General features: G+C 51.9%; 3 protein-coding genes across 3 annotated transcripts; 1 reads left to right on the top strand and 2 right to left on the bottom strand.

Annotated features, from left to right (window-relative positions):
• Positions 1-2,808: 2,808 nt before the first annotated feature.
• LOC136787200 (olfactory receptor 14A16-like) lies at positions 2,809-3,741 on the top strand. The gene has a single exon (XM_066984331.1). It carries the CDS (start codon positions 2,809-2,811, stop codon positions 3,739-3,741), a length of 933 nt encoding a protein of 310 aa, XP_066840432.1.
• Positions 3,742-11,776: 8,035 nt separating this feature from the next.
• On the bottom strand, positions 11,777-12,709 carry LOC136787199 (olfactory receptor 14A16-like). Its single transcript, XM_066984330.1, has one exon. The coding sequence runs from the start codon at positions 12,707-12,709 to the stop codon at positions 11,777-11,779; it is 933 nt and encodes a 310-aa protein (XP_066840431.1).
• A 2,596-nt stretch (positions 12,710-15,305) lies between these two features.
• Positions 15,306-16,265, bottom strand: LOC136787219 (olfactory receptor 14C36-like). The gene has a single exon (XM_066984352.1). The coding sequence runs from the start codon at positions 16,263-16,265 to the stop codon at positions 15,306-15,308; it is 960 nt and encodes a 319-aa protein (XP_066840453.1).
• Positions 16,266-25,677: the final 9,412 nt, after the last annotated feature.

Here is a 25,677-nt window from a genome sequence, read left to right as displayed (position 1 = left end):
GCTGCCCACCCCACCCCTGCTAGCCACCCCTATATATTGTTTAGCATGACGTCAGATGGTATGGAATACCCCTTTGGCCAGTTGGGGTCAGCTGTCCTGGGTCTGTCCCCTCCCAGCTCCTGCTGCACCCCCAGCCTGCTCGCTGGCAGGACAGAGCGAGAAGCCGAAAAGTCCTTGGCTTAGTGTAAGCACTGCTCTGCAACAATTAAAACATCAGTGTGATATCAACATTATTCTCATCCTAAATCCCAAACACAGCACCATAGCAGCAACTAGGAGATAAAATTAACTCTATCCTAGCCAAAACCAGGGCAGGCTGTTATGGGCTCCGCACTGACGATGATGGCAGTATCATAGAAAACAGTGACAGTAGTGAGGAGAGAGGAGCAGGTGGATAAGGCCTTGGGCATGCCAACACAGGATGCACACACATGAAAACCACATGAGAAGGAAGAGGAAAATTGGATCCAAAATGCAGATTATGAAGGCAAAGACTATGAGAATCACCGTGGCACTGCAGGAGAGCTCCAGTAAGGGGAAAAATCACAGAAGGGGTCCACAACATTGGGACCACAGAACTGTAGCTGGGAAAAGAATTAAATGGTTTCTGTGCATGAAAGAAATCCTTTGTGTTAAGGTACAGCTGCCTTCTAGAGTCACACCTTCCACTTTCGAGCCTTGCAGAGAACAGGGATAGCATACAGCCCAGGGCTGACCGTAGGACATGGCCCTCAGCAGGAAGCACTCAATTCATGCAGAAGGTGCAGCTGATAGTGCTCCCACCTCTGTGAGCAAAGGAGGTGCTGTCCCCAGTCAGGAAGCTGGCCAGCATCTGGCACAGGGTGGTGGAGCTGTACAAGGTCTGCAAGGAGAACAAATCTCCCCCAGGAAGAAGGCCACAGGCATCTGCAGGTGTTAGCTTGTAGGCACCAGCACAATGATGAGGGTGTTCCACATCCCAGTCACCGTGCTGGTCATGCGAGAGAGGAAGAAGAGATTTGTCTATGGGTAGAGGATCTTCCAGATGAACAGCTGGGGAAACTCAACAAATGGTGTCTTAGTCTCCCACTCCCCTTTCTTCACGGAAACCCTTTTAGAGCATTCTGTTCCCCTATCTCTTGTTAGGACACCAATAAGCAAGATGTTTCTTTCTCAGTTCCTAAAAGAAATGGTGAAGGGTGTTTGAATGGTTAAAATGATCCCTGCCTGCCATGGCTGAGGTGTGCTACCGCACCATGGAAAAGGGAAGGGTTAAGGGAGGGAATCATTTGTACTGTTGTTAGAAAACCACACGCTCCAGCACAAATCACACTTCTAAAATGCTTTTCTCCCATGGTCAGAGAGAAGCAGTCAGTGATGCCTTCAGTCTGCTTCAAACACCACACCCCAGGAGAGACCCTGCTGCCTTCAGGAGCTGTCAGCCCCGAGGCCTTGGGGACACCTCGAGGGAGTCCAATGGCACAGAGCAAGCGATGTCATGGTCGGGTGTTGTGCTGCTGAGCTGGGCCGGGCTCATGCAGACTCTTGACACCGTGAGTCTCTGGCAGCAGGGCAATGCAGGTGCAGTTGCCAGAGGGGTCTTCGACAGCTGGCACATCCGATGGCTGATAGCATCTGTCAGGACGGTTCTCTCTGTTTCTGAAGCGCTTTAGAGAATGGCATTATGAGGGGACATTTCAATAGGAAGATCAAGTCTTGGTTTATCTGAAGGGTAAGGCTTTTTCTGTTGTCTGTGCTTTCAGATTCCTGCAGTGGAGCAGAGCCAGATTTCATGTTAATGAATTGTCAGTATTGTACAGGAGGCTGAGACTCCTGGAGCATTGCACTGAGAAATCAGAATGTCAGTGATTAAATTTGTAAAGTACCTTCCCAAACCTCATCTCATGGACTGCACCAACATCATATTTTCATCCTTTTACCCAGCTAGGTTTTATCCTAGCTGATTTTTAGGAGCTACAAACCCCCTGATACCCCCTATCTTTGGGAGGTGTCTGCAGGCCAAAGCAGAGCACACAGCAATTGCAATGAGCATGAGCTGCCTCCTCTGCAGCCAGATGGCAGCACAGGAGGGTCTGCTGAGTGTCCGTCTGTCCCTCCCTGGCCTTACCTCCCCTGGCAGCAGCACGCTGCCATTCCTCCTGGCTTCTCCACCTGGCCGTGCTGCTGCTGGTCTTGTTCCCAGGCTGGCTGGGGATGGGGGTTTCACATGCCCATGGAGTGAGCCCTCGGTGTGCTTGGGGGAAGGGGAGTATGGGGACAGGGTGAGGGGTCTGGAGATGTGCACTTTGAGCCTGGATTCCTCTGCTCTCAGCAGTGTCCTGGTTCTTTTCAGGTAAGGATGTGACTGTCATTGTCATACAGCTGAAAGAGATGCCAGCAGAAGAGACTAGCCTTGATGGACAGATGGGCATTCCCCTCTGAAGGATATTCTGAAGTAAAGGGAGTGTCCCTTTCTCTGAGGATCTAGTTTTCACTTGGAGTGCAGCAGGAAGGAAAATATACAAAAAAGAAAAGCCTGTAGCCCTGCTTCCTTTCAGGTGAATTGGGAACAAAAAATGTGGATAATCACATATCAGGAATGAATTGAATCTGGCATTACCCTTTGCCTGTCTTTATCTGTTGCTGTAGAGCAGGACTGCTTATTGCATTACTAAAGCAGTGTCCTCTGCTTCCAGGGACACCCTCAGGCAGAACTCATGAAGGGGACCTCCATATGCGTGCATGAATTACTCCTTGTCAGATAATTCTGTTGTATTTTCTTACTGCGTTTTTCCCCCTTGGGCAAGACCCCATGAACCAAACCAGCAAATGCCCAACAGCAGCTCTGTGAGCGAGTTCCTCCTGCTGGCATTCACAGACACGCGGGAGCTGCAGCTCCTGCACTTCGCACTCTTCCTGGCCATCTACCTGGCTGCCCTCCTGGGCAACGGCCTCATCCTCACCGCCGTAGCCTGCGACCACCGCCTCCACACCCCCATGTACTTCTTCCTCCTCAACCTCGCCCTCCTCGACCTGGGCTGCATCTCCACCACTCTCCCCAAAGCCATGGCCAATTCCCTCTGGGACACCAGGGCCATCTCCTATCAAGGATGTGCTACACAGGTCTTCTTTCTATTCTTCTTGGTTGGAGCAGAGTATTTCCTTCTCACTGTCATGTCCTATGACCGCTACGTTGCCATCTGCAAGCCCCTGCACTACGGGAGCCTCCTGAGCAACAGAGCTTGTGCCCAGATGGCAGCAGCTGCCTGGGGCAGTGGCTTTCTCATTGCTGTCCTGCACACTGCCAATACATTTTCACTGCCCCTCTGCCAAGGCAATGCCGTGGACCAGTTCTTCTGTGAAATCCCCCAAATCCTCAAGCTCTCTTGCTCAAATGCCTACCTCAGGGAAGTCTGGGCTCTTCTGGTTAGTGCCTGTTTAGGTGTTGGTTGTTTTGTTTTCATTGTGTTGTCCTACGTGCAGATCTTCAGGGCCGTGCTGAGGATGCCCTCTGAGCAGGGCCGGCACAAAGCCTTTTCTACGTGCCTCCCTCACCTGGCCGTGGTCTCCTTGTATCTCAGTACTGCCATGTTTGCCTATCTGAAGCCCCCTTACGTCTCCTTCCCAGCTCTAAATCTGGTGGTGTCATTTCTGTACTCGGTGGTGCCTCCAGCAGTGAACCCCCTCATCTACAGTATGAGGAATAAGGAGCTCAAGGAGGCACTGAGGATGTTCATTATTCAATATTCATTATTTCAATGAGGAACCCATCTTCTGCATGTGATTCCCTGAAATATACCTGGATAAAGCAGAAACATCTTTGTTCATATATTTCAAAAATTGTTCATCCTTTTCAATTTTATTCCAATATGTTAAATATTTTTTTTATAATTTCATTTTATAAAATTAAGATATTTTTCTTCCTCTAACTTCTACTTTTTCTTCTAACCCAAATGCCTCATGTAGAGGTGCTGCTAAGCTCTTTCTAACTAACTAAATAAAGGAATTAGCAGGTAGTCAATTTCTGTGGATCTCATTTCTCTTAAATTCTTCTCAGGTACAGCAGTGGTTGTGGGATGAAGATCCTTGCTGCAACGTGGTGGAAAAGCCCTTGTGTCCTTTGGGGCTGCCTTCTTCTGCCCTGGCAGGCACTCCCTCCCTGCAGCCTTTGAGTTAGGGTCGCCACTTTCTTGGACCCACGAACACTGACAGCAGCAGAACACGGTCGTTTTGGTGCTGGTCACCCCTCTCTTCCATACTGTTGTCTTGTAGCACCACTGAATCAGAACTGGCCTTCCAGCTAGCGCCCCTAGAAGTATGGCTTTCAAAAGTGAGGTGGAGGAAGCATTGAGGAAGCAGCCTGATGTGATGTGAAAGTTCTCCCTGCTCAGAGCAGATCTTGGCACTGGAAACCTCCAGAGGTCCCTTCTGACTCTAATCCTGAAGGAAAGAAGGGTCAGTAGAGGGAGGCAGGGGGAGGAAACAGTGCTGTGGGTTGAGGTATTGCTGACATTTGTAATCCCTGCTCCACGTTGTCCTCAGGGTTACATCATGAATGAGTTCATCCTCAAACGATCCTCTGGCCCATGAGCACCTGGTGTCCAGCCGGTTTGGAGATACTGCAGAGAAGTTCTCAGAAACACTGCCAGGCACTGCAGAGTGACAGATTTATTGAGACTGGAGGGGACCTCCAAAGCCCATCTAGCCCTCCCCCACTAGCCAAGCATGGACACATAAACAAGGCAGCCCAGGCACATTTCCAGTTAGGCATTGGGTATCTCCAGTGATGGGGACTCTCCCACTTCTGGGGAAACATGATCCAGTGCTTGGTATTGCTCACAGTAAAAGTGTTTTCCTGTGTGGAGTTCTCATGTCTTGTTCTGTCACTGGGCACTGCTGAGATTGTCAGAGGAAAAGATCTGATAGTGAACCCATGTCCCATAGCCACTTCATAGCAGAAGACAGAGACGGGGCTGAGGGACTCAATGTTTTCTCTGTATTAGTCTGTACCAAAAAGTTCTCCTAGGCCTATGTATTCAGTAAAAGAGTTCAAGGATGAGAAGAGAATGTACTGAGAGGAAGGCCAAGAAAAGCCACCAGGACAAGGGCCAGTTTCTGCCCCTGCAGGGGACTGACCCTGGGCAAGGCCCAGCTTGGGAAGCAGCCCTGTCAGACGTTCTTGGTGGGCAGTGAGCTGGGAAGGAGGCAGCTGTGTGCCCTGGCAGCACAGGAGGGAAGGCTGAGGGGCACGTCACTGCAGCCTGCCAGGAGCTGCAGGGATGTCAGGAAGAGCCCAGGACCAGGCTCTGCCCTGTGGTGTGCAGGGAGAGGGCAAAGCCACAGGGTGTGGGGCGAAGCAGGAGCTGTTCGGCCTGCAGAGCAGGAAAAGCTTTGCCCCCCAGCTCGGGGCTCGTCTGCAGCAAGGCGGCCACGAGTCCTGCCTGTCCTCCTCCTGCCACACTCCATGTGGTGGCTGCAGCAGAGGGGACCCCCAGCCAGCCCCTGCATGGGGCTCTGCCACCCGCCTCGCCCCGGCCCTCTGCAGCACCCTCCTTGCTGCTCTCTGATGCACACCAGGACCTCCCTGTGTGTGCCGGCCAGCACATCTGCTGAGGGCCAGTGCAGCTGCTGCAGGGGCAGGGAGCTCAGCATGGCCCTTGCAGCCCCCTGCCCTGGGCCTGCCTCTCCCCCTGCCCTCGGCCCCAGCCTTGTCTCTGCTGGCAGGAGCGCTTTTGGCTTGCTCTTCCTGGCCTCCCCTCGCCTGTGCACAGCTGCTGCCCACTCAGGCTGCTGGCACAAACGTGTCCTCACAAGCAGCACCACTGATTGGGATGCTTCTGCTGGCCTCCCCCACCCCACTGCCTTGACTGTTTGTCTCTGCTGAGCCCCACCTCCTGCACCGAATTGCATCCCTTGGCTGTCAGCTCACTCTCCCCTGTCCTGTGGGATGACAGTGCTATGGTGGGACGTTGTTTCCAGTGGGCCATCTACCAGACACAGTAATGAATACTATGAGCAGGACTAGAGACGTCCTGCTTCCAGCCAGGGGGAGGCAGGGAGGAAAGGGACAATAGGGTTTACTGGACTGTGTATATTTAATGGCCTGGCACATCAGACCCACAAATTTATCAGGCTCTACTAGACACCGGTGCACAGTGTACCCTAATGCCATCAAGCTATAAAGAGGTAGAACCCACCTGTATTTCTGGAGTGACAGGGGGATCCCAAGAGTTAACTGTATTGGAGGCTGAAGTGAGTCTAACTGGGAAGGAATGGTGAAAGCACCCCATTGGGACTGGCCTGGAGGCTATCTGCATCCTCAGCATAGACTACTTCAGGAGAGGGTACTTCAAAGTTCCAAGAGGGCACCAGTGGGGCTTTGGCATAGCTGTCTTGGAGATGGAGGACATTAAACAGCTGTCTACCTTGCTTGGCCTGCCACAGAATCCTTCTGTTGGGGGTTTGCTGAGGGCTGAAGAACAGCAGGTGCCAATGGCTACCACGCTGGCACACCTGAGGCAGCGTCACACTAACCGAGACTCCCTGATTGCCATCCATGAGCTGGTTCATCGACTGGAGAGCCCATGTGTAGATGTAGAACTTAGTAGCATGGTTTAGTGATGGACTTGTCAGTACTAAGGTAAAGTTGCATGACCTGGCTTACACATCCCAGAGTAGTGTAAGGCACAATGCAATTCTTCTTGCCTTCTGCATCTATAGCACAGGAAGTATGACTTTGCCCTACCCTATTGACCGGACAGGTCTTTTCACATTACTCAGTTTAGTTTTCTGTGGCTGGAAGGGGACGATTTCCCAAAAGAGGCTAAGCTCATGGGTACAGCTACAGCCACTTGAAGATACATTTTCTTTACTTTCATCCTGAGTTTTCAACAGAAGACCCAAGAGAGACCATGGATGTCCAGGTGTCTACTAAGTTTCAAGCCGAATTTCTCAGGTTCCAATGGTAATTTCAACTTATTTTATTTTATTTTATTTTATTTTATTTTATTTTATTTTATTTTATTTTATTTTATTTTATTTTATTTTATTTTTTTATTTTATTTTATTTTATTTTATTTTATTTTATTTTATTTATTTTATTTTCCCAAGGAAGCCAGGACTTATCTTAGAAAGGGTTTCATGTGCTGGGCTGGGCTGCAGTTACAGGGACAAAGACCACTGCTGGCAGTGGTGGTGTCAGACCTCCAGACTCTGCTTTTCCTCCCGATGAAGGTCTCCAAAGAAGTCACCCTGGATCAACAGCAATAGGAGAATGATGCTCAAAACTGAAATGCAGCAAAACTCAGCCTTTAAAACAAGAAAAGATTTGTGTTAGGTGCTTTTTGAAATCTTCCTTAACTACATCACGCAGGCTCTGCAATTAGCTGTACAAGCTGTGAAGACTTGAAGAAAACTGTGGAAGAGACGTTAGGAGTTTCTGCATTTTAATGAGTTCCATGGTGTACTTTGGTGCTGAGTCTATGAAGCTCAGGTGCTGAGAAGAGAATGATGTAACCGCTTGAGCAAGTAAAGTCAGGAGGAAAAGTTGAAGTGACTTGGAGTGTTAATGGGCCCCACTGAGGGCTGTTACTAACAAAGTCTCCCCTGGGGTGCGTTAAGGCAGATAATTGGAGGCCATGACTACAGACAGGCAAAGCGCTGTGCTGAGAAAAGTCTTGGTTGGTTTTGGTGAAGCAGAAGAGCCAAGGCCTGACCCCAGCCACTGGGAGAGGAGATCCTGCACCCCCACATCTGGCTCAAGGCTCTTCCTGGGGGTCTGTGGGATGCAGTGGGCAGTGTGATGCCACGAGAAGAACAGTGGTATGCCACCTCCGAGCTGCTGCACAGGGTTGAGAGGAATCAATGAGGCCCCATTGCAATGAATATAACACATCTCCTCATAAGCTCTAGCCAAGGGGACAAAAACTTCAGGGCTGCTGGGTCCTTCCCTTCTTACCAGCACGCTCTGCCTTCTCCTCTGCAGGCTTTCCTATGAATCCCAACCCATCAGCCTTCTTGCGGCCTGTCAGCCAACCAGACAGAAGTCACCTCACCAGCATCTTCCAAGCCATGGGCCTGCTGCTGGCCTTGCAGCTTCTTGGCTGGACACACCCAAGCCTTGTGCCTCCTGCTGTCCAGTCATGGACTCAAGCAGAAGGGACAGCACAACCCATATGCGGGCCTTCTTTCTGCCTGGGTCCTCCTGGGTATGGAGGCAGAGGGGATCCCACAGTCAACATGCCAACCAGGTGCCTTCTGCTGGCCTAGCAGGGCCACTGGCAGATGTCAGCCAAAAAGTACAGATCCCAGGGAGAAGTCGAGGGTGACCTGTCAGCTACTTCAGACAGAAGTGACCTCACAGTCACTGCCCCAGCCACATTCCTCCTGCTGGGGCAGGAGATCCTGAGGCAGAGCTGAGCTCATCAGAGCATTCCCACCCATCTCCTCCTTGTGTTTGACGAGCTGATCAGATCCATGGCCCCTCACATTCATCTTTGAATGCCATCAGACTGCACAGCAATCTCAAATTTCTGCCCTGCCCCAAAGGGCCAAGTGCATAAAGTTAAGGGTTAGGAGAGGGGTTGAAGGTGAGGAGGTTAATGCACAGGAACGGGGGCTTTGGGTGTTAGTTGTTCATGTACGGCATTAAGGACTAGAGCTCACTTTTCTGGGTTAGAGATTAAGGAAAATCTAGTGGAAGGGTTTGGTGTTCTGTTTAAGGTGTGACCTCTGTGGTTAGGGTATGGACAAGCTTTGCGGTTTAGGGTTTTGTTTAGGTCTGTTAAGAAGTTGTCCAGGGTTAAACAGAGCATTTCAATGCTGGTATTAAGGGCAGGGATCAAGGTAAGCATGAGAAAAAGCATAAGGGAAAGAGGCTATGGGCTGAGTTTTGACTTCAAGGGATACTTTGAGGTCTGGCATTAGAGTAGTGTATTCCTCTCAGGGTGTGGAGTAGCATTTAGGTTTAGGGATTAAGGTTACTGGTTGAGACATGGGAAGGGCCTCACATGAATTTCTGAAGTTAGTGTGAGAGCAGCATTAACATTACCTGAACTCTTTTCCTCTTCAAAATCATTAATTTCTGCTGCCCTAGGTCCTCTTCCCTCCCCTAAATCTCACATTGCTCCTAGCCAGGGTTTAGCTGACCTGCCCATAGCAGTAATCTTGTTGGGATCAGCTTTCTGATGGCTTTCATGATCTCAGAGTATCTGTCTCACCTCTGTTGGCTACTCCATTCCTAAAACAGAAGTGTCACCTAAGGCAAAATGGAAGAGGACACAAACATGTCTGGGAGCACCTTGCACAATGTGCCCAGCAGCTCTGCACCACCACAAAAGTGAGCTTCTTGCTCTTAAGTTTTGGTTCCAGAATGGCTCCTATGGATTCAAGCTAACTATTCCCAGGCCCTCATGCATGCTTCAGTTTCCCCCAAGGATCATGGAGGCACTGGCTGACTCTGTGTAGAAAACTGAAAGCAGCCGTGGAGGATGACTTTAGGCCAAAGTTGAAATCTCTGACATGACAGCCAGAGGTGCTGCTCTGCAGAGAGAGGGGGCAGTGGTGCCTGGGGCATGGGGGCACTCTGCAGGACTGTGTTGGGCAGGCTGGGAGGCAGACCCAGCTCATGGGGTCACTGCCGTTGCCCCAGGGCTGCAACAAATCACTCACCAGACTCCTTTGCTGGGGCTGCTGCATGCCCTGGGGCTGCAGAGCTCTCCTCTGCCTGCTCACACCAGATTGAGCACTTGAGCTCTGGTCAGTCCACTTTGGACATAACATGGTGCTCAGCAGGAAATACTGGGGTCATCTTTCCAAGACAAGGTGGCAGTTTCTCAGAGATTGGCAGCACAGCGGTCTGCTTGTGGGAACTGATGAGTTACTAAATATTCATCATGTTTGGGGTTGGAATTTCTTTTTCTTTAATTTTTCTTTTCCTTTCCCTTCCTTATGTGTCTATCTCTCTGTGAGTTTTTATGTTCTTTCCCTTCTCTCTCGAGATGTGTTTCCTCCTCTTCCTCTAGAGGAGGAGGAAGCAGGCAGCTCATGCATGTGTAGTTGCTGGTTGGGGTGAGCAAGGAGGAGGCTGGCTATGGTGCAAGGAAATGGAGGTCGGTGAAGCTGCAGGAGCCCTGGTCTCTTGCCTGGGAGATCCCCAGCACAGAGTGCCTGTGCCCTGCAGGGCCAGCCCCGCTCCCCAGGCCAGCACAAGAGGCCTGCCCCAGGCACAGAGCAGCCTGCCCCGAGCAGGTGCCTGCAAAAAGAGCTTTCCCTTTCTCCTTTACCCATCTGTGCAGGCCCAGAAATGCTGCCCTACTCTTCCCCAGGGCCATCCCTGCTCCCAGAGAGCCTTGCCCAGGGCAGTGTGTCTGTGATGGCCTGGCCGGCCGTTGCTGCTTCCCTCCCCGTGCTCCCTGCAGGGCCCCAGCTGGTGGTGCTGCTGCAGGGGCTGTTGTGCCCTGGGACCCCCGGGGGTGTCCCCCCTGCCTGTGCTGCTCAGGGTGGGCAGCAGACCCAATTCCATGGGGATCTCTGCTGCTGAACCCATTTCCATCTGCCCTGATGGCTCAGCAGCACAGGACAGTGCTTGGCAGGGCCACGGGGTGTCTCTAAGGGCACAAAGGGCAAGCGAATGCTGCACCAGACCTCGCCCACAGCACTTCAAAATGGTTATCCTCAATTAATCTGCAGTCTTATGGGCCTTTGCCTGCTGGCTCTTCACCACCTCTTCTGGCATTGCAGAGCCCTCCTTTAGCCCATGGACTCCTCAGATTTGCCTTTTCCTTTACCAGACCCTTCTTTGGATGGTCACTCATTTTATGAGGTTCTAATCACTGCCCACTGAGCACATTGTCCCTGCAGATCCCCTGACATCTGCTGGAAGCTTCAGATTCCTCTTCAGGCTGGCACTGGCCATCTACCCCACTTCAGGGGACAGTGTTGTCTATTTGGGCATGTGCTGCCACAAAAGGAGTTCTTGGCCCAGCCCTTGGTTCCTCACAAACCACACTGGGACTTTCAGCCCGTGTCCTTCATTCCATGAAGAACCCCAAAAAATCAGAAGAGCAGGGAGCAACCCCTTGGCTCTATTCCTGATAACACATTTGGAAGAGGTGTCCAGGCTTCTGGATTTGCCCTGAGCAGCCCCTTTTGTGATTTTGGAGCTAGCAGGGAGGCCAGCTGTGACCCAGGGCTGCACAGTGCCTGCTGCTGCCTGCAGGGACAGGGATGTCACTGTAGGGACAACAGGACTGTCACCAAGGTACATGAGATCTCACGGATTATCCAAATGCAAGAAGCACAATGAGGAAGCCAAAATAGAGCAGCAGTGAAAAGACCAGGTCCTGCTGCTGGCCATGGCCATGGCTCCAGGGAAGCAGCAGCCCCAACCTGAAGGCAGCAGAGAGGCAGAGCCCAGGGGGCAGTGAGGGGCAGCCCCGAGGGCCAGCAGGACTGCTCCTCCATGTGGCAGCTGGACTCTTGGCTCCGAGCCCCTCCTGCATGCTGGGGCAGCTCTCCAAGCTGCAGAGGAGGTGGGAAGAGCGGGATACTGAGACCAATCAGGTTCTGACAGCTTCTCAATTGTCATTATCTACAAGGCAAGCATGGTTCTACAGGTACATGAGACATTTATGTGAAAAAAAAAAAGAATAATTAAGAGATATGAAAATAAAAATGCCATTATTAAATGAAAATCTAAAGATGCAGTATAATATATTATAAAAGAATTATAACAAAAGACTATCTTAACAATTTTATAGAAAAACAGTGAGTTCTGATTGGATTGTGGGCTTCAATATTACTGATGAAGAAGCATGTATCCAAAGAGTATCCTCACTGCGTCCTTGAGCTCCTGGTTCCTCATGCTGTAGATGAGGGGGTTCAGAGCTGCAGGAAAGACTGAGTACACAACTGCCACCACCAGATCCAGGGACGGGGAGGAGAGGGAGGGGGGCTTCAGGTAGGAAAACATGCCAGTGCTGAGAAAGAGGGAGACCACAAAGAGGTGGGGGAGGCACGTGGAAAAGGCTTTGTGCCGGCCTTGCTCAGAGGGGATCCTTAGCACTGCCCTGAAGATCTGCACATAGGAGAAAACGATGAAAACAAAACAAAGAAAGACTAAAGAAACACTAACTACAATAAGCCCAACCTCCCTGAGGAATGACTTTGAGCAGGAGAGCTTGAGAATGTGGGGGATTTCACAGAAGAACTGGTCCACGGCATTGCCTTGGCAGAGGGGCAGGGAAAATGTATTGGCAGTGTGCAGGACAGTATACGGAAAGCCACTGCTCCAGGCAGCTGCTGCCATCTGGGCACAAGCTCTGCTGCCCAGGAGGCTCCCGTAGTGCAGGGGCTTGCAGATGGCAACGTAGCGGTCATAGGCCATGATGGTGAGAAGGAAATACTCTGCTGATATGAAGAAGAGAAAGAAAAAGACCTGTGCAGCACACCCTTGATAGGAGATGGCCCTGGTGTCCCAGAGGGAATTGGCCATGGCTTTGGGGAGAGTGGTGGAGATGCAGCCCATGTCGAGGAGGGCGAGGTTGAGGAGGAAGAAGTACATGGGGGTGTGGAGGCGGTGGTCACAGGCTACGGCGGTGAGGATGAGGCCGTTGCCCAGGAGGGCAGCCAGGTAGATGGCCAGGAAGAGCGCGAAGTGCAGGAGCTGCAGCTCCCGTGTGTTTGCAAATGCCAGGAGGAGGAACTCGGTGATGGAGCTGCTGTTGGGCATTTGATGAGCTTGGACACAGTTGTCTGTTGAAGAGGAGAAGGCAGAATGAACAGATTCCTAAGAAGAAAACCTATTGCAAGACTTAGAGCACCCCCAGCCTGAGCCTCTCTCTTTGCAAAGAACCTTTCTGCAGCTCTCTTGAGCTGTGGCTGGTGCTGGCTGAGAGTGGCACTGGGAGCTGGGGCTGCTGTGGGCTCCAGAGGAGTCCCTCCTTCTTTGCAGCAGGAGGAAAGCAGGAACATGGGGGAAACTCAAGTTCGGTCTATGAGTTTTGCAGGGTTGTTGCAACAACAGATCTGAATACAGAGCAGAGCAGAGCTGCGGGGATTTTGTTTGCTTTCTTTTTGTTTGCTTTTCTTATCCCAGTTGCCCCATAATGCTTAAGAGAGGCGTTGGATTGTTGAACTACCTGACATTTCCTGTGCGCTCCTCGTGAAATCCTGTGGGTGCTAGGAGGCAAAGGGACTGTGCCTTGCTGAAGACTGAGCAGAGCAGATATTCCCACCAGACCTGTTCTCAGCTGCCCTGTGTCACCCCTCTGTGAGCTGCAGGACCATCCCACTGAGGTGTTTCCCTGAGAAGTAACTGGAGACAGCTGAGAACAGAGAAGCCCCAGTCCAAGTGCAACTGGACAGCATCCTCACCTTGTTTCTGTAAGGCTGATCAGGATCTCAGCTCTTCCCTCCTAACCAGGGGTGCAGAGGCCTCACTCCAGCTGCCCACAGACAGCCTTCCAGCAGCACGGACATGGCCTTTGCATGGAGGTGTCTTCTTCTTGGGGAACCTGGATAACACAAGGATGCCATGAGAGAGCAGCTCTAGCTGGAGAACAGCCCGCAGCCCAGGAGTATGCCCCCTGCACAGAGCCCCATGCACCCCACAAGCTGGGGTGTCCCAGAATTGCAGCTGCAACCCCTGCAATGTCTGGAGGATGCCTGGCGACTCCACTCTTGGCTGACCAAGGGCAGCTAGGTTAGGGCGCTCAATGTGGCTTCTGCCAGTCTTCCTCACCTCACAGTGCAATCCAGCAGGACTCTCAAAGCCCACTGCATTGCCCACTGCCCTCCCAGAAACAAGACCCAGGAGGAGACCCTTCCAGGACCTGCAGCTGCATGGCCCTGCAGCCAGACACTTACCTTGTCAAGGGCTGTGCAGATTTCTCCTGCAGTCAGCTCTCAGCATCCTCTCACTCCCAACTGCCTTCAGCCCTTCTCCTTCTCTCCCCTCTGTGTCTCTGCTGTGGTCAGAGCCCCCAGCCCTGCTGCGCTGTGCAGAGGAGCTGCTCCTGGGCAGAGCTGGCTCTCTGCACCAGGGCCCTCTTGCCAGGAGCTCTCTCTGTCCCAGGAGCCCGGCCCAGCTCAGCAGCAGGGGCCCAGCCCAAGGCATTGGAATCACCCCTCTGGGGGCTTTGGTGATGAGCCCACGAACCTCAGGCACTGAGAGACAATTGAAGAAATCTCTCAAGAAGTCCAGGTCAGATGCAAGTTTCCTGCAGTGTCCCCCGAGGGCCAGGACTGACACAGCCTCCCTTGGAGCTCGTTAGAGCAGAGCATTGGAGGCAGTGAGGACAAGGAGACAAAGGCAATGTGAAGGTGACACTGATGTGTAGACAACCTGGATGTGTTTCACCAAAGAAAAGGACTACGCCTTGTCCCCTGGCACCCTGGAAGGGAGATCTGTTTCTGTCACACCTTGCTCAGGGTTCTTCCTGGGGCAGTAGGAGATGGAGATGTGCATTGCCAAGTGCAGGAAAATAGTATGACCCCTGCCTGGTTCATAGGTGGGCGAGGTGTCAATTAGACTCTGGTGCTTTAGCAATTGGCTGTCTCCTCATAGGCTTTAGTGGCAGAGACAACAGCCATAGCCATGGACACAAATATCTCATAAGACAGCTGTCTGTGAAGCCGGCCTGGTTCCTGGTGAGCAGGCACCTCTGCTCTATGGCATCGCTCGTGGTGCCCAGGCCCTCCTCCTCCTGGGCACAGCTCACTCAGCATGGTCCCAGTCTGCCCTGATGTGTGGGGTTACTCTTGTCTGGTACAGGACTAGGCTCTTCTCCTTGTAAATGTCAAGAGGTTTCTGCAGGAGAAATCCTGGGATTTCTCAAGGTTCTCCCTGACCGACGCTCCATTCTGTCAGCTGTTAATATCTGCAGGCGGATGGCTCACCCTGACTGTGCTGTCTGTTATAAGATAATATCCCCCGCTTATTCCATACATTCTACGTCATGCTCAGGTCTGACACTTTCCAGTTAATCACTACCACCTTTTCTGTCTTTTGAGATACATAAAAAATGTCATGTAAAAACTACAAAACTGTTCAGCTCTGTTATTGGCACCAGCTACGAAAGGAGAGGAAAACTTTCTGTCAGTATATTGGGGAGATTCTGTTTTATTACAGAAAAGCAAAGAGAGAGGCAGTGCTGATATATAGGTAGACAAAACAAAACAATACAAAAAAAAAAACAAACACAGAGTAGTTTCATAACTGAATGGACACTGTATAAATCAAAACCATTTTTCTAGGAAACTAATGAACAGAAGTGACAATGAAGATAAAAGTAACAATAATGATAATGAAACAAGTATCCAGGAAATCACTTTTGGAGAAAGAGGAGAAATTTATCAATATTAAGAAACATCCATGAAGCTACTTTTCTAACAGCATCTCTGAGCTCCTTGTTTCTTATGCTGTAGATGAGGGGGTTCACTACTGGAGGCACCACCGAGTACAGAACTGCCACCACCAGATCCAGGGATGGGGAAGAGACGGAGGGGGTCTTCAGGTAGCCAAATATGACAGTGCTGAGAAACAGGGAGACCACAAACAGGTGAGGGAGGCATGTGGAGAAGATTTTGTGCCGTCCCTGCTCCGAGGGCATCCTCAGCACTGCCATGAAGATCTGCACATAGGACAGCACGATGAAAACAAAACAGCCAAACCCCAAAAAAGCGCTGAACATGAGAAATCCAACTTCCCTGAGGTAGGAGTCTGTGCAGGAGAGCTTGAGGATCTGGGGAACTTCACAGAAGAACTGCTCCACAGCATTGCCTTGGCAGAGGGGCAGGGAAAATGTATTGGTAGTGTGCAGCAGAGCATAGAGAACCCCACTGCCCCAGGCAGCTGCTACCATCTGGGCACAAGCTCTGCTGCCCAGGAGGCTCCCGTAGTGCAGGGGCTTGCAGATGGCAACGTAGCGGTCATAGGCCATGATGGTGAGAAGAGAATACTCTGCTGAAAACAAAAAGAAGAAGAAAAAGACCTGTGCAGCACACCCTGAGTAGGAAATGGCCCTGGTGTCCCAGAGGGAATTGGCCACGGCTTTGGGGAGAGTGGTGGAGATGCAGCCCAGGTCGAGGATGGCGAGGTTGAGGAGGAAGAAGTACATGGGGGTGTGGAGGCGGTGGTCGCAGGCTACGGCGGTGAGGATGAGGCCGTTGCCCAGGAGGGCAGCCAGGTAGATGGCCAGGAAGAGCGCGAAGTGCAGGAGCTGCAGCTCCCGCGTGTCTGCGAATGGCAGGAGGAGGAACTCGGTGATGGAGCTGCTGTTGGACATCTGATCTTCCTGGACAAAGGGAACTACACAAGGAAGAAAAGATGGTGATAAACTAGGAGAGACAACTCTGAGGAAAACCTACCCCAGTTCTCATCGAAGCCCCCCTACAGTTACTTTCCCCTTTCTGAGACCTTGCTTGAGATCTGGTTGGTGATGGCTTGAGGGTGCCCCTGGGAGCAGCGGTCTGTGCTGTGGGCACTGGAGGAATCAGACTTGCCCTACAGCTCTAGGTAAATAAGAACAGGTTGTTTTCTCTGCTTTAATCTCTCTCTGATCTATGTAGCATTATAACTGTCAATACTCTTGACTGCAGAAAAGCGTTTGTGGTTTAGTTTCTTCCAGCTTCCTATGTCACACTCAGAAGCATTTTATATGTGGGAAGAAAACCCTGGCATTTGTAAGGTATTCCAGGGGAGATCTTGTGAGTCCCAGGAGGCAAAGGAACTGTCCTTACTACAGTAAGGACAGCCAGTCTTTCCATTTGTCCTGGTCCCAGCCAGAGTCCTCAAGGGCTTGGTCTAGTTGCCCACAAGGAGCTGCCCAATTACTGTGGCCTCAGGAACTCACTGGACAGAGATTCAGCTGCTGTTGGATATTTGATCCTCCTGCGAACGGAGATCTGCTGCCTCTGAATAGGGAGGCCTGTCCAAGGAGGAAAAAGAGTTAAAATGCTATGGTAGACCTCTGTAAGGAAAACCTACCCCATTTCTTGTGGTAACCTGAAAAAAATTGCCTCTTCACTTTCGGGAAGACTGGTCCTCTGTTAGATCTCAAATTGGTGCTTCAGGACTCAAGGCACTCTGCAGGAGACGGTCCTGCCCTAGAGCAGTATACAGATGGAACACAGGGTGCTCTCAGATGAACTGTGCTTGGCAAAACTAGGAGTTTGTCAGCTAAAACTAGCAGTTTGTCATTCTCAAAATTCACCCAACTGCAGAGCAAGGATTTTTGCATAACGTTCTGCTCTGTTTCTTTATACTTGTCCCCCCACACCTGAGAAGTGTATATAAGGCATACATCCTTGGCACTTGTACTGCCCACCAAGGGAAATCTTGGGGATCCTGCAAGGCAAAGGGACTGTCCGTCAGGGCAGAGTGAGGACAGCAGTTGTTTCCATCCGTCCTGGTCCCAGCTGCCCTGTGCAGGAACCTCTGGAGGATGGTCACACTCAGGTGTTCCCCTGAAAAGAACCTGGATGCTGCTGAGAGCAGAGGAATCCAGGTTCAAAGGACAGATCTCCAAACCCCTCACCCATCTCATCGTACCTGAGGAGGATCTCAGCCCCCTGCTTTTCACCATGGACACAGAGGGATCATAGCAGCTGCCCACATACAGCCATCCAGCAGCATTTCTACAGCCTTAGGACTGATATGTCTTCTCCATGGGGCTGCTAGACGTGGAGCAGCTCCCTCTCACTCCCTGCCCATGGCTCTGCTGCCTGCAGCTGTCCCTGCCTGCAGCTGGGTCTCTGTCCCCACGCCTCCTGCCTGCAGGTCACAGCCCCCATCCCACCCGCTGGGTGCTCAGCTCTGCCCTGCAGACACCTCCTGGCAGCAGGGCTCTGCCCAGGGGCAGCTCGCTGGGGGCACGTCCTAGAGACCAGGTCACACAGACCCTGCTGGCACTGCACGTGTGGTGGTGGAGCTTTCTATGGGATGAGGGGAAGGAAAGGGACTTGCTGGGGTCCTTGTAAATCTCCTTGTGATGGTTTAGCAGCCTCAGCCTCTTCTTGGAAATAAAAGCACCTATTTCTATCCCCACTGAGACAAAAGGAGAAAACTGAAAGCAGAGACTCAGAAATACCAAAACAGGATTAGGGAAACCCTTCCTTGTCTCTGCTTTTGCAAAGTCCCCTTGGATACATCCTTGTGGTGCTGTGGAGCTCTGAGCAGGCTGCAGCCTCCTGCCAGCATCAGGACCCTGCCCTGCCGGGGGGGCTCCTGCCACCCGCAGCTTCTCCCCGCAGCGCCCTGGGCAGCTCCCCGGGCAGGCTGAGTGCTGAGCCTGGCAGGCGGCAGAGGCCCTGCCCCGGCACACAGCCCCTGGGGCACAGCAGGGACCCTGCTCTGCACCACAGCCCTGGGCACCCCTGCCTGCACCCGCGCCTTCTCCTTCCTCCAGGAGCTGCGGCTGCATTGCCCTCCAGCCAGAGACTTACCGGGGTCAGGGCTGGCAAGTGTTCTCCCCCAGCGAGCTCTGTGCATCCTGCCACTTCTGCCTGCCTTTACCCACTCTGTCTCTGCAGGCAGTGCCCCCAGCCCTGCTGCGCTGGGCAGAGGAGCTGCTCCTGGGCAGAGCTGGCTCTCTGCAGCGCTGCCCGCTTGCCAGGAGCTCCCCTTGGGCCCAGGAGCCCGGCCCAGCTCAGCAGCACAGGCCCAGCCCAAGGCCTCCCTTGCTCTGCCCCCCAGCAGGCTCCCTGCCCATGGCCCTGGGGCTGCAGGGGAACCTGCTGGGAAACAGCCTGAAGGGATCCCTGGGCTTCCCTCCCTCCCCTGGGCACACACACTTCTTGACAGCAGGCTCATTTCTCCTTGCAGAGAGCCAAGTAAGTGTAACAATCACATCTTCTTGTCCCACTATCAGTTTGGGCATCCAGACAAAGTCAGGGAATCACCTTCTTTATCCCCTGTTCAGGGAAGGGATTCAGCAGAGTCAGTTGAGACAGCTCATGATGGATTTCAGAACTGGGACCAAAAGGGAGATCAGCTCACACCCATGCCTGCCCCAGACCCACAGGACCTGGGATTCCTCTGCCCTCCCTTTAATGTACACCACATGGGCACCTGAAGGTGAGCTCCTTGATAACAATCACATCTTCTTTTCCCAGTATCAGTTTGGACATGAAGTCATGGTCAGGGACCGATCTCCTTCATCCCCACTTGAGGAAGGAATTCAGCAGAGTCAGTCGAGGCATCTCATGCTGCTTGTTATTCCTGGGGTTGGAAGGGGTCTCAGCTCCCTCCCATGCCTGCCACAGACCCGCAGGACCTGGGATTCCTCTGGTCTCAGTTCAGGTGTCCACAGCATAGGCACCTTAACGTGAATTACTGAGCCACAATAGCTCCTTAGTGGAGATGGAGGACAGGCAGGAGCTGTTGAGATGCAAACATCTGGTGAAATTTGAGGTTGATCCTCTGAGAGTCAGCTGGAGGCATATGTCCTTTGGGTAACTGAAATGGCAGCAGATGCCACATGTAGGACAACTGAACCTGTCCCTACTCCTTTTGTGCAGGGCAGCCTGCAGAGGCTGTCAGCAGAGCAAAAGGAGTCGTGTCACAGGGAGAGCTAAACCTATTCTGTTCTCTTCTACATGACCCTTGGCTGTAATGGCTGTTGTGTCACGGACATCTCCACAGGGCCTCAGCTCTCACCAGCAAGGTCTCCCTGCCCTTTGTGCCTTGAGGCAGGACTCTGCAGGGGTACAACAGGTGGGTGGGGACAAAATCAGTGGTTACTTTGCAAACTACATCCTTAACAGTTCATGGGACCTTAGGGCGTGCATCCACGGGTACAGGGAGAGTGTTCTGGCCAGGAGGTACTGGTTCCTTATGATCCCAGGAAGGGATCGGACAGCAGCATTCAGATACTGTAAGGGATCATTTAACTGCTTTTAGAGCTAAGACTATAAGGAGAGAAGACTATAGATGACCTACTGAATTTGGTGTGACTTCATTCTAGACACAGTACTCCACTGTTAGTTGCAGCTCTCCACTAGATGTTTGCACTGACCCTATGGGATTATTAAAGGGTGAGCGAGTTTTGCTGATCAGTCCTTGGCTCTCTAGTAATGAAGCAGCATATATGTGGTAATCAGGGAGTCTCGGATAGTGCCATATTGCCACTGGTGCACCATTTGGGTAGCTACTGGCACTTCGACCCTGAGCAACCCCGCAACAGAAGGATCCCATGGGGAACCGGGCAAGGTAGAAAACTGTTTAATGTGCATAAATCACCATAAATCACCTCCAGCATGGCCAATTCCATCAGATACGGGCTGCCTCTCTCCCTGGTGGTCCATTTGCCTGGGTGACATGCAACATCTTCCTTGAAGAGATACCTTTCCTTTAGGCCTGACAGGAGTTGCCTCAAGAGAGTGAGGATTTGTGCCCCCTTTCCAATGCCCTCTTCCCTGGGGAGGGATCCCAGCTGCTTGGCTTCCCTGCCCTCTAATTCCAGGCTACTGGCCCTGTTATCCCCGTATCAGATCAGCCAAGTGACAATGTGCTGGCCTAGATGATGGCTGAAATCTTTTTGCCTATCTCGCAGCTCCCCAAGGAATAATGATCAGGTGCTTATCGCTGCTTTTATGATATCATTATTCATCCACCTTTTCCTATGATGGCCCTACTTCAGGGTAACCTGCCTCATCGTCTTCTTCTTCCCTCCCTGTATGAGCAGGAGCTTTTTTCGTTGCTAAACAAGATGATTTTATCTCTCTTGCTTCTTCTCCTGTATATGTATGACTGATACAGGCACAGGTTGGTTCTGTGGCCCAGTCACAGGGATTGGAGTTGTGTAGATTGCAACTCAGTAAGCATAGGCCAAGCCCCAGCACATTGCAGTGAATTCTGTCTCTTTGGAATTACCAGGGTGATGACACTCCTTTTTCAAGCATTCTGCCAATTTTTTAAGATTCTGCACTTGTTCAGGGGTGAAGTTCCAAGGCACTGCAGGTGCTCACTGTTGTAGGTGCCTGCCCATATCCTCCCACACTCCCTGCCACTCATAGCTATCCTGCCTCAGGGCAGATCTTTGAGCGGCATTCTGAAATAGTTCACCCTAATCATAAACAAAAAATGAAACACATTCATGAGATAGAACAATATGTACAGGCTGGTTTGAACATCCCAAGGATATTTGAAGTTTTGAAGAGGTATTGTAACTAGCCTGGAGGAGAAAGGGGGAGGTGAAGGAGAAAGGGAGGGGGAAGAAGTGAGGAGAAGAAGTGTCCCCCCTCATCCCTCCCACAGATTGGCTCCCCGAGGAGAAAAGGTAAAGACTGTTAATTATGAATAGTTTCCGAGAGAAGGTTCCTCAAGTATGGAGGTGACAGCAATGCTGAGTACAACTACCAGATTAGTCTCATGACCAGCAATTTTATCATAACATAAGGCAGTGTTATGCAGTAGGGTAAACTAATAACCATAAACCAGCCCCCAGAAAGGATAAACAGCACAACAGGGAACACACACAGTGTGTAATGTGCTATCCAACACAATTCTGAGGCCAAACAGAGCTACTACGTCGAGATAAAAACAAAATAAACATTGTGGTCAGCAACTATGAAGGTGATATAATGCTTATAACAGATTTATTTTAACATAATCCAGTCATAGCTGTCATTATCTCAACCCTTTGGGCCCCACACAGGATCCATTTGGGAAGGACGGCATCCCATGGGAGGGACGCAGGGGCAGAGATTGACTGTCAAGGAGCGGTGGAGACAAGTGTCATGGACTGACTGCAATCCCCATTCCCCTGTTCCACTCAGGGGAAGGAGATAGAAGAGTGTGGTTGGGGGGAATGGTGTTTTTAGTTTGCTTGTGGTTCCTCACAGTTGTAGTCCACCGGTGATAGGCAATAAATTATATTAGTCTGCCTATGCTAAATCTGTCTTGCCCCGATGATAACTGGTGCCCATGAGGATATTCGGTGGGTGACCTCCTATTCTACCTGAACCCTTGATCTCTTTTCATCATATTTCTCCCCTTTTTCCTTGTAGGTGTGGAAGTGAAAGAGCAGTTGCTGTGGAGTTCACCTGCATAGCCGGGTAAAACCACCATAGCAGAGATGTAGGAAGGGTTCAGCACCAGGATTGTGGCCATTCAGGGATGGCATCTCAGCATCCAGGACATGCTCTGCCAGCCTGGTGGAACAGGAGGGAAGGAACAGAGGTTCCCCTGAAGGAGAGCAGTACAAGGGGAAGGTTTGATTTCCAACTCAGGCATGGCTGGAACATTCCTGAGAGACCTGTGGGAGCTGCAGGCCACACCAGTCTCTGGGACACCAGAGGTCTTTCCTCCCAGAGACAGATCTCAAAGAGGCACGAGCTCCCAGGGAAACCTAGCCCTGCATTGTCCCCCATCACGACGAGGCTGAGCCATGCCTAGTGGATCCCTGGGGCTCAGGGCAGCCCTAGCATCAGGACCAAGGAGTCGTGGTTGCTGCAACATCCCCTGAGCCCATTGGAATCCTCAGGCAGGGCTCTTGCAGCAGCCACCTGTCCTGCCCAGCCCCCCAAAGCAGCCCAGGGCTTGCAGCTTGGGACAGCTGACAGCCCCTGGGACACCCCTTGGGAAGGGGCTCCTGACACCCTCACCTTTAGGGGAGAGCTGCAGGAGCACTGGAAACATGGAAGTCAGGTTGGAGGTGATGGTCGCACTCCAGCAGCCCTCCATCTCGCTTGCTGCTGGCCCTCAGCTCACGACAAGGGATGCCCGCCCTGGCTCCTCAACCACAACTCCTCTGCAAGGTGCCCCTGCTCCTCTGCCCGTCAGCGAGGGTCGCCCAGTGCAACCTTGCTGCCTGCTGCCCCCACTCCTGGCCACAGAAGGACAGCGGTGGGGAGCACCCAAGCAGTGCCCAGCAGGGACCAGGCCTTGCAGGGAAGTGCCGGCACTGGCGCTGCTCCAGTGACGATATCCTGGTGATGCAGTGCATCCATCCCCCTGTGACATCAGCACATGTCATTTGAAGGCCTATGAGGTCAGCAGCATGGAGACGGCACAGCTTGGGAGAGAGACGAGAGATTTCCCTTCTTGTCCTGAGAAACTGTCACCTCCCTTCTGCCCTGTTCTTTTCAGGATCAGGAACAGATGAGGGAAATCTCCAAATGGTGCCAAAGGCCATGGAATATAGGAAGTGGATTGCTGGAGGAGTCGCCACTGTGTTCCTGCACCAATATGCCTCTTGTTTGGAGCCCTTCCAGGAAGGTGGGGTTTTCACCTTCTCCTTGGCCTGGGCTTTTTTCAAAAGATGGGAGCGAAGACACCTGGGATGCAGCAGCCCCTCACTGTGCCTGAACTCCTCTTCTGCATGAATCTGGGCTTTCTCTTACAACTTGACCAAGTCTCTCATTTCAGGAGACCTGTGGCATGCTGAAGGCAGGACTACCGTCCCTGACTGTACTGAACAGAGATACACGTGGTCCTGTGTCAGCTGGACTATGCTGCAAGCGAACCCTGCTGGATCATGCGGAGCTGATCATGGTGTCCCGGCCATTAGCTGCCATGTCTGCAACCAGAGCCCCAGAAGAGGAGAGGCGCATCTCTGCGGACATGTTCCCCTTTCCTCTTGCATGACAGAGGGGATGCCAGTGACTGCCCAGCAGTGCCCATCCCTGGGGGCTGTGCACAGCTGGGTGAGGCTCTCGGGGGGGGGGGTTCTCTGCCTCTTTGTCTTCCACAGAGTGAGCACTGTGATATTTCCCCACATTTCTCCACCCGTTCATGCTGCTCCTGCTATTGTGTTTAGGCTCTCTAGGGATGGGGATTTCAGGTGCAGTTCCAAAAATGACCCTGAACATCCTGCCACAGATGTGTCGGCACAGCAATGAGGTGTTCCATCGCCCATCTGACTTGTGGGGCCACAGGCAATGCAGTGCAAGGGGGTGGGTAACACGCCAACTGTCCCTGCACAAGACCTAGAGTGCCTTTCTCCTGGGATCATAATGAACCAGCACCTCCTGGTCACAACCAAGAATTCTTCAGTGCAAACCCTACTGTCCCATAGACTATAAGGATGTAGTTTGCAAAGTACCAGTGATTTTATCCCCACCCAGCACCTCTTGCACCCAGGCAGAGTCCTGTGTCAGGGCATAAAAGGCAGGCAGACCTTGCTGATGTTAGATGAAGCCATGTGGACATGTCCATGACATAACAAACTAATTCTCAGAGAAGATGTGATTGTTACACTTAGTTGGTTTTCTGCAAGGAGAAATGAGCCTGGTGTGAAGAAGTGTGTGTGCCCAGGTGAGGGAGGGAACCCCAGGGATTCCTTGAGGCTGCTTCCCAGCAGGTTCCCCTGCAGCCCCAGGGCCATGGGAAGGGAGCCTGGTGGGGGCAGAGCAAGGGAGGCCTTGGGCTGGGCCTGTGCTGCTGAGTGAGTCCTGCTCTGGAGATGTGTCACTGGGAGCAAAGTGCCCAAGCTGTTCTAGTCAAAATGGCTCAGGGCACTGCAGTGCCTAGTGCCAGGAAATGAGCTGGTTCTGTTCAGGTCACTCCGGTTAAAGGTGATCCAGCAGTGTCCCTGGGGTTATCCTGCTGGAGGATGTTGAACCGCCTTTCTTTATTATAGATGCCCTACATCTGAACAAAAGTATGTGTTTCAGAACGTTCCTTTCCCAGAACGTTCAGTTCCTTTCCCAGGAACACACTGCTGCACAGCAGGGCAGAGTCCTTGAGAGCTCATGGGCAGAGGCCGCTGCTCCAAACAGTGCTCAGCCAGCACAAACCAGAGCTCCGGACAGAGAGGAGAATGAAGCTGCTGCTGAGAAAGCATGTGTTTGTGACTGATAGGAACAACATCGTCACTGTTCCAGCTGCATTAGGGATCATAATTCATATGCAGCTCAAACAGTGACAATGTTGTTCTTATCGCTCAGGTATGTGCATGAACAAAAAGCATCCATGTTCCCTCCTAACTTTTGGGCCTCTAAGGTGTGTTGGGCTAGGAAGGAACTCTCCCTTCAGGACACCACATCTAAGGATGTTTGACTCTTTACATGGGGCTTCTGCTGGGCTGCAGGCTGCCATGCTCAAGGGTACAGCTCTGCCCTAGCAGCTCTGTGTTATCTAGCAGCTCCATGGAGAAGAGACATCAGTCCTAAGGCCATAGAAATGCTGCTGCATGGCTGTATGTGGGCAGCTGCTGTGATCCCTCTGTGTCTGTGGTGAAGAGCAGAGAGCTGAGATCTTCCTCAGGTATGACGAAATGGGTGAGGTGTTTGGAGATCTGCCCTTTGAACCTGGATTTCTCTGCTCTCAGCAGTATCCAGGTTATTTTCAGGGAAACAGCTGAATGTGACCATCCTCCGGAGGTGCCTGTACAGAGCAGCTGAGACCAAGACTGATGGATACACCAGCTGCCCCCACTCTGCCCTGAGGGACAGTCATGCTGAAAAATTCTTTGATAGCTCAACTGTATTCTATCTGAGGAAAGCCCATGTTGTCATCTACCTAACTCTGTAGGGCAGGACTCCCTCCTCCAGAGCACCTCTGATCCTGGTGGTACCGTCAATCAGCACCAATCACAGCTCATGAAAGGGACCTGCAAAGGCCTTCCTGGAAGGGCAGAGGCAGTCGGGGAGGTTTCTACAAGAAATGGGGTAGGTTTCATCACAGACTTCTGTCCTAATGTTTTCCTGTTTCTTCCTCCTCAGACAGCTCTCCATACCCAGATTACTTCCCTCGCT

The sequence above is a fragment of the Anser cygnoides genome, chromosome 28 (genome assembly GCF_040182565.1).
Source record: "Anser cygnoides isolate HZ-2024a breed goose chromosome 28, Taihu_goose_T2T_genome, whole genome shotgun sequence".
In the NCBI taxonomy this organism is placed as follows: Eukaryota; Metazoa; Chordata; class Aves; order Anseriformes; family Anatidae; genus Anser; species Anser cygnoides.
This window is presented reverse-complemented; position numbering and strand designations above follow the sequence as displayed.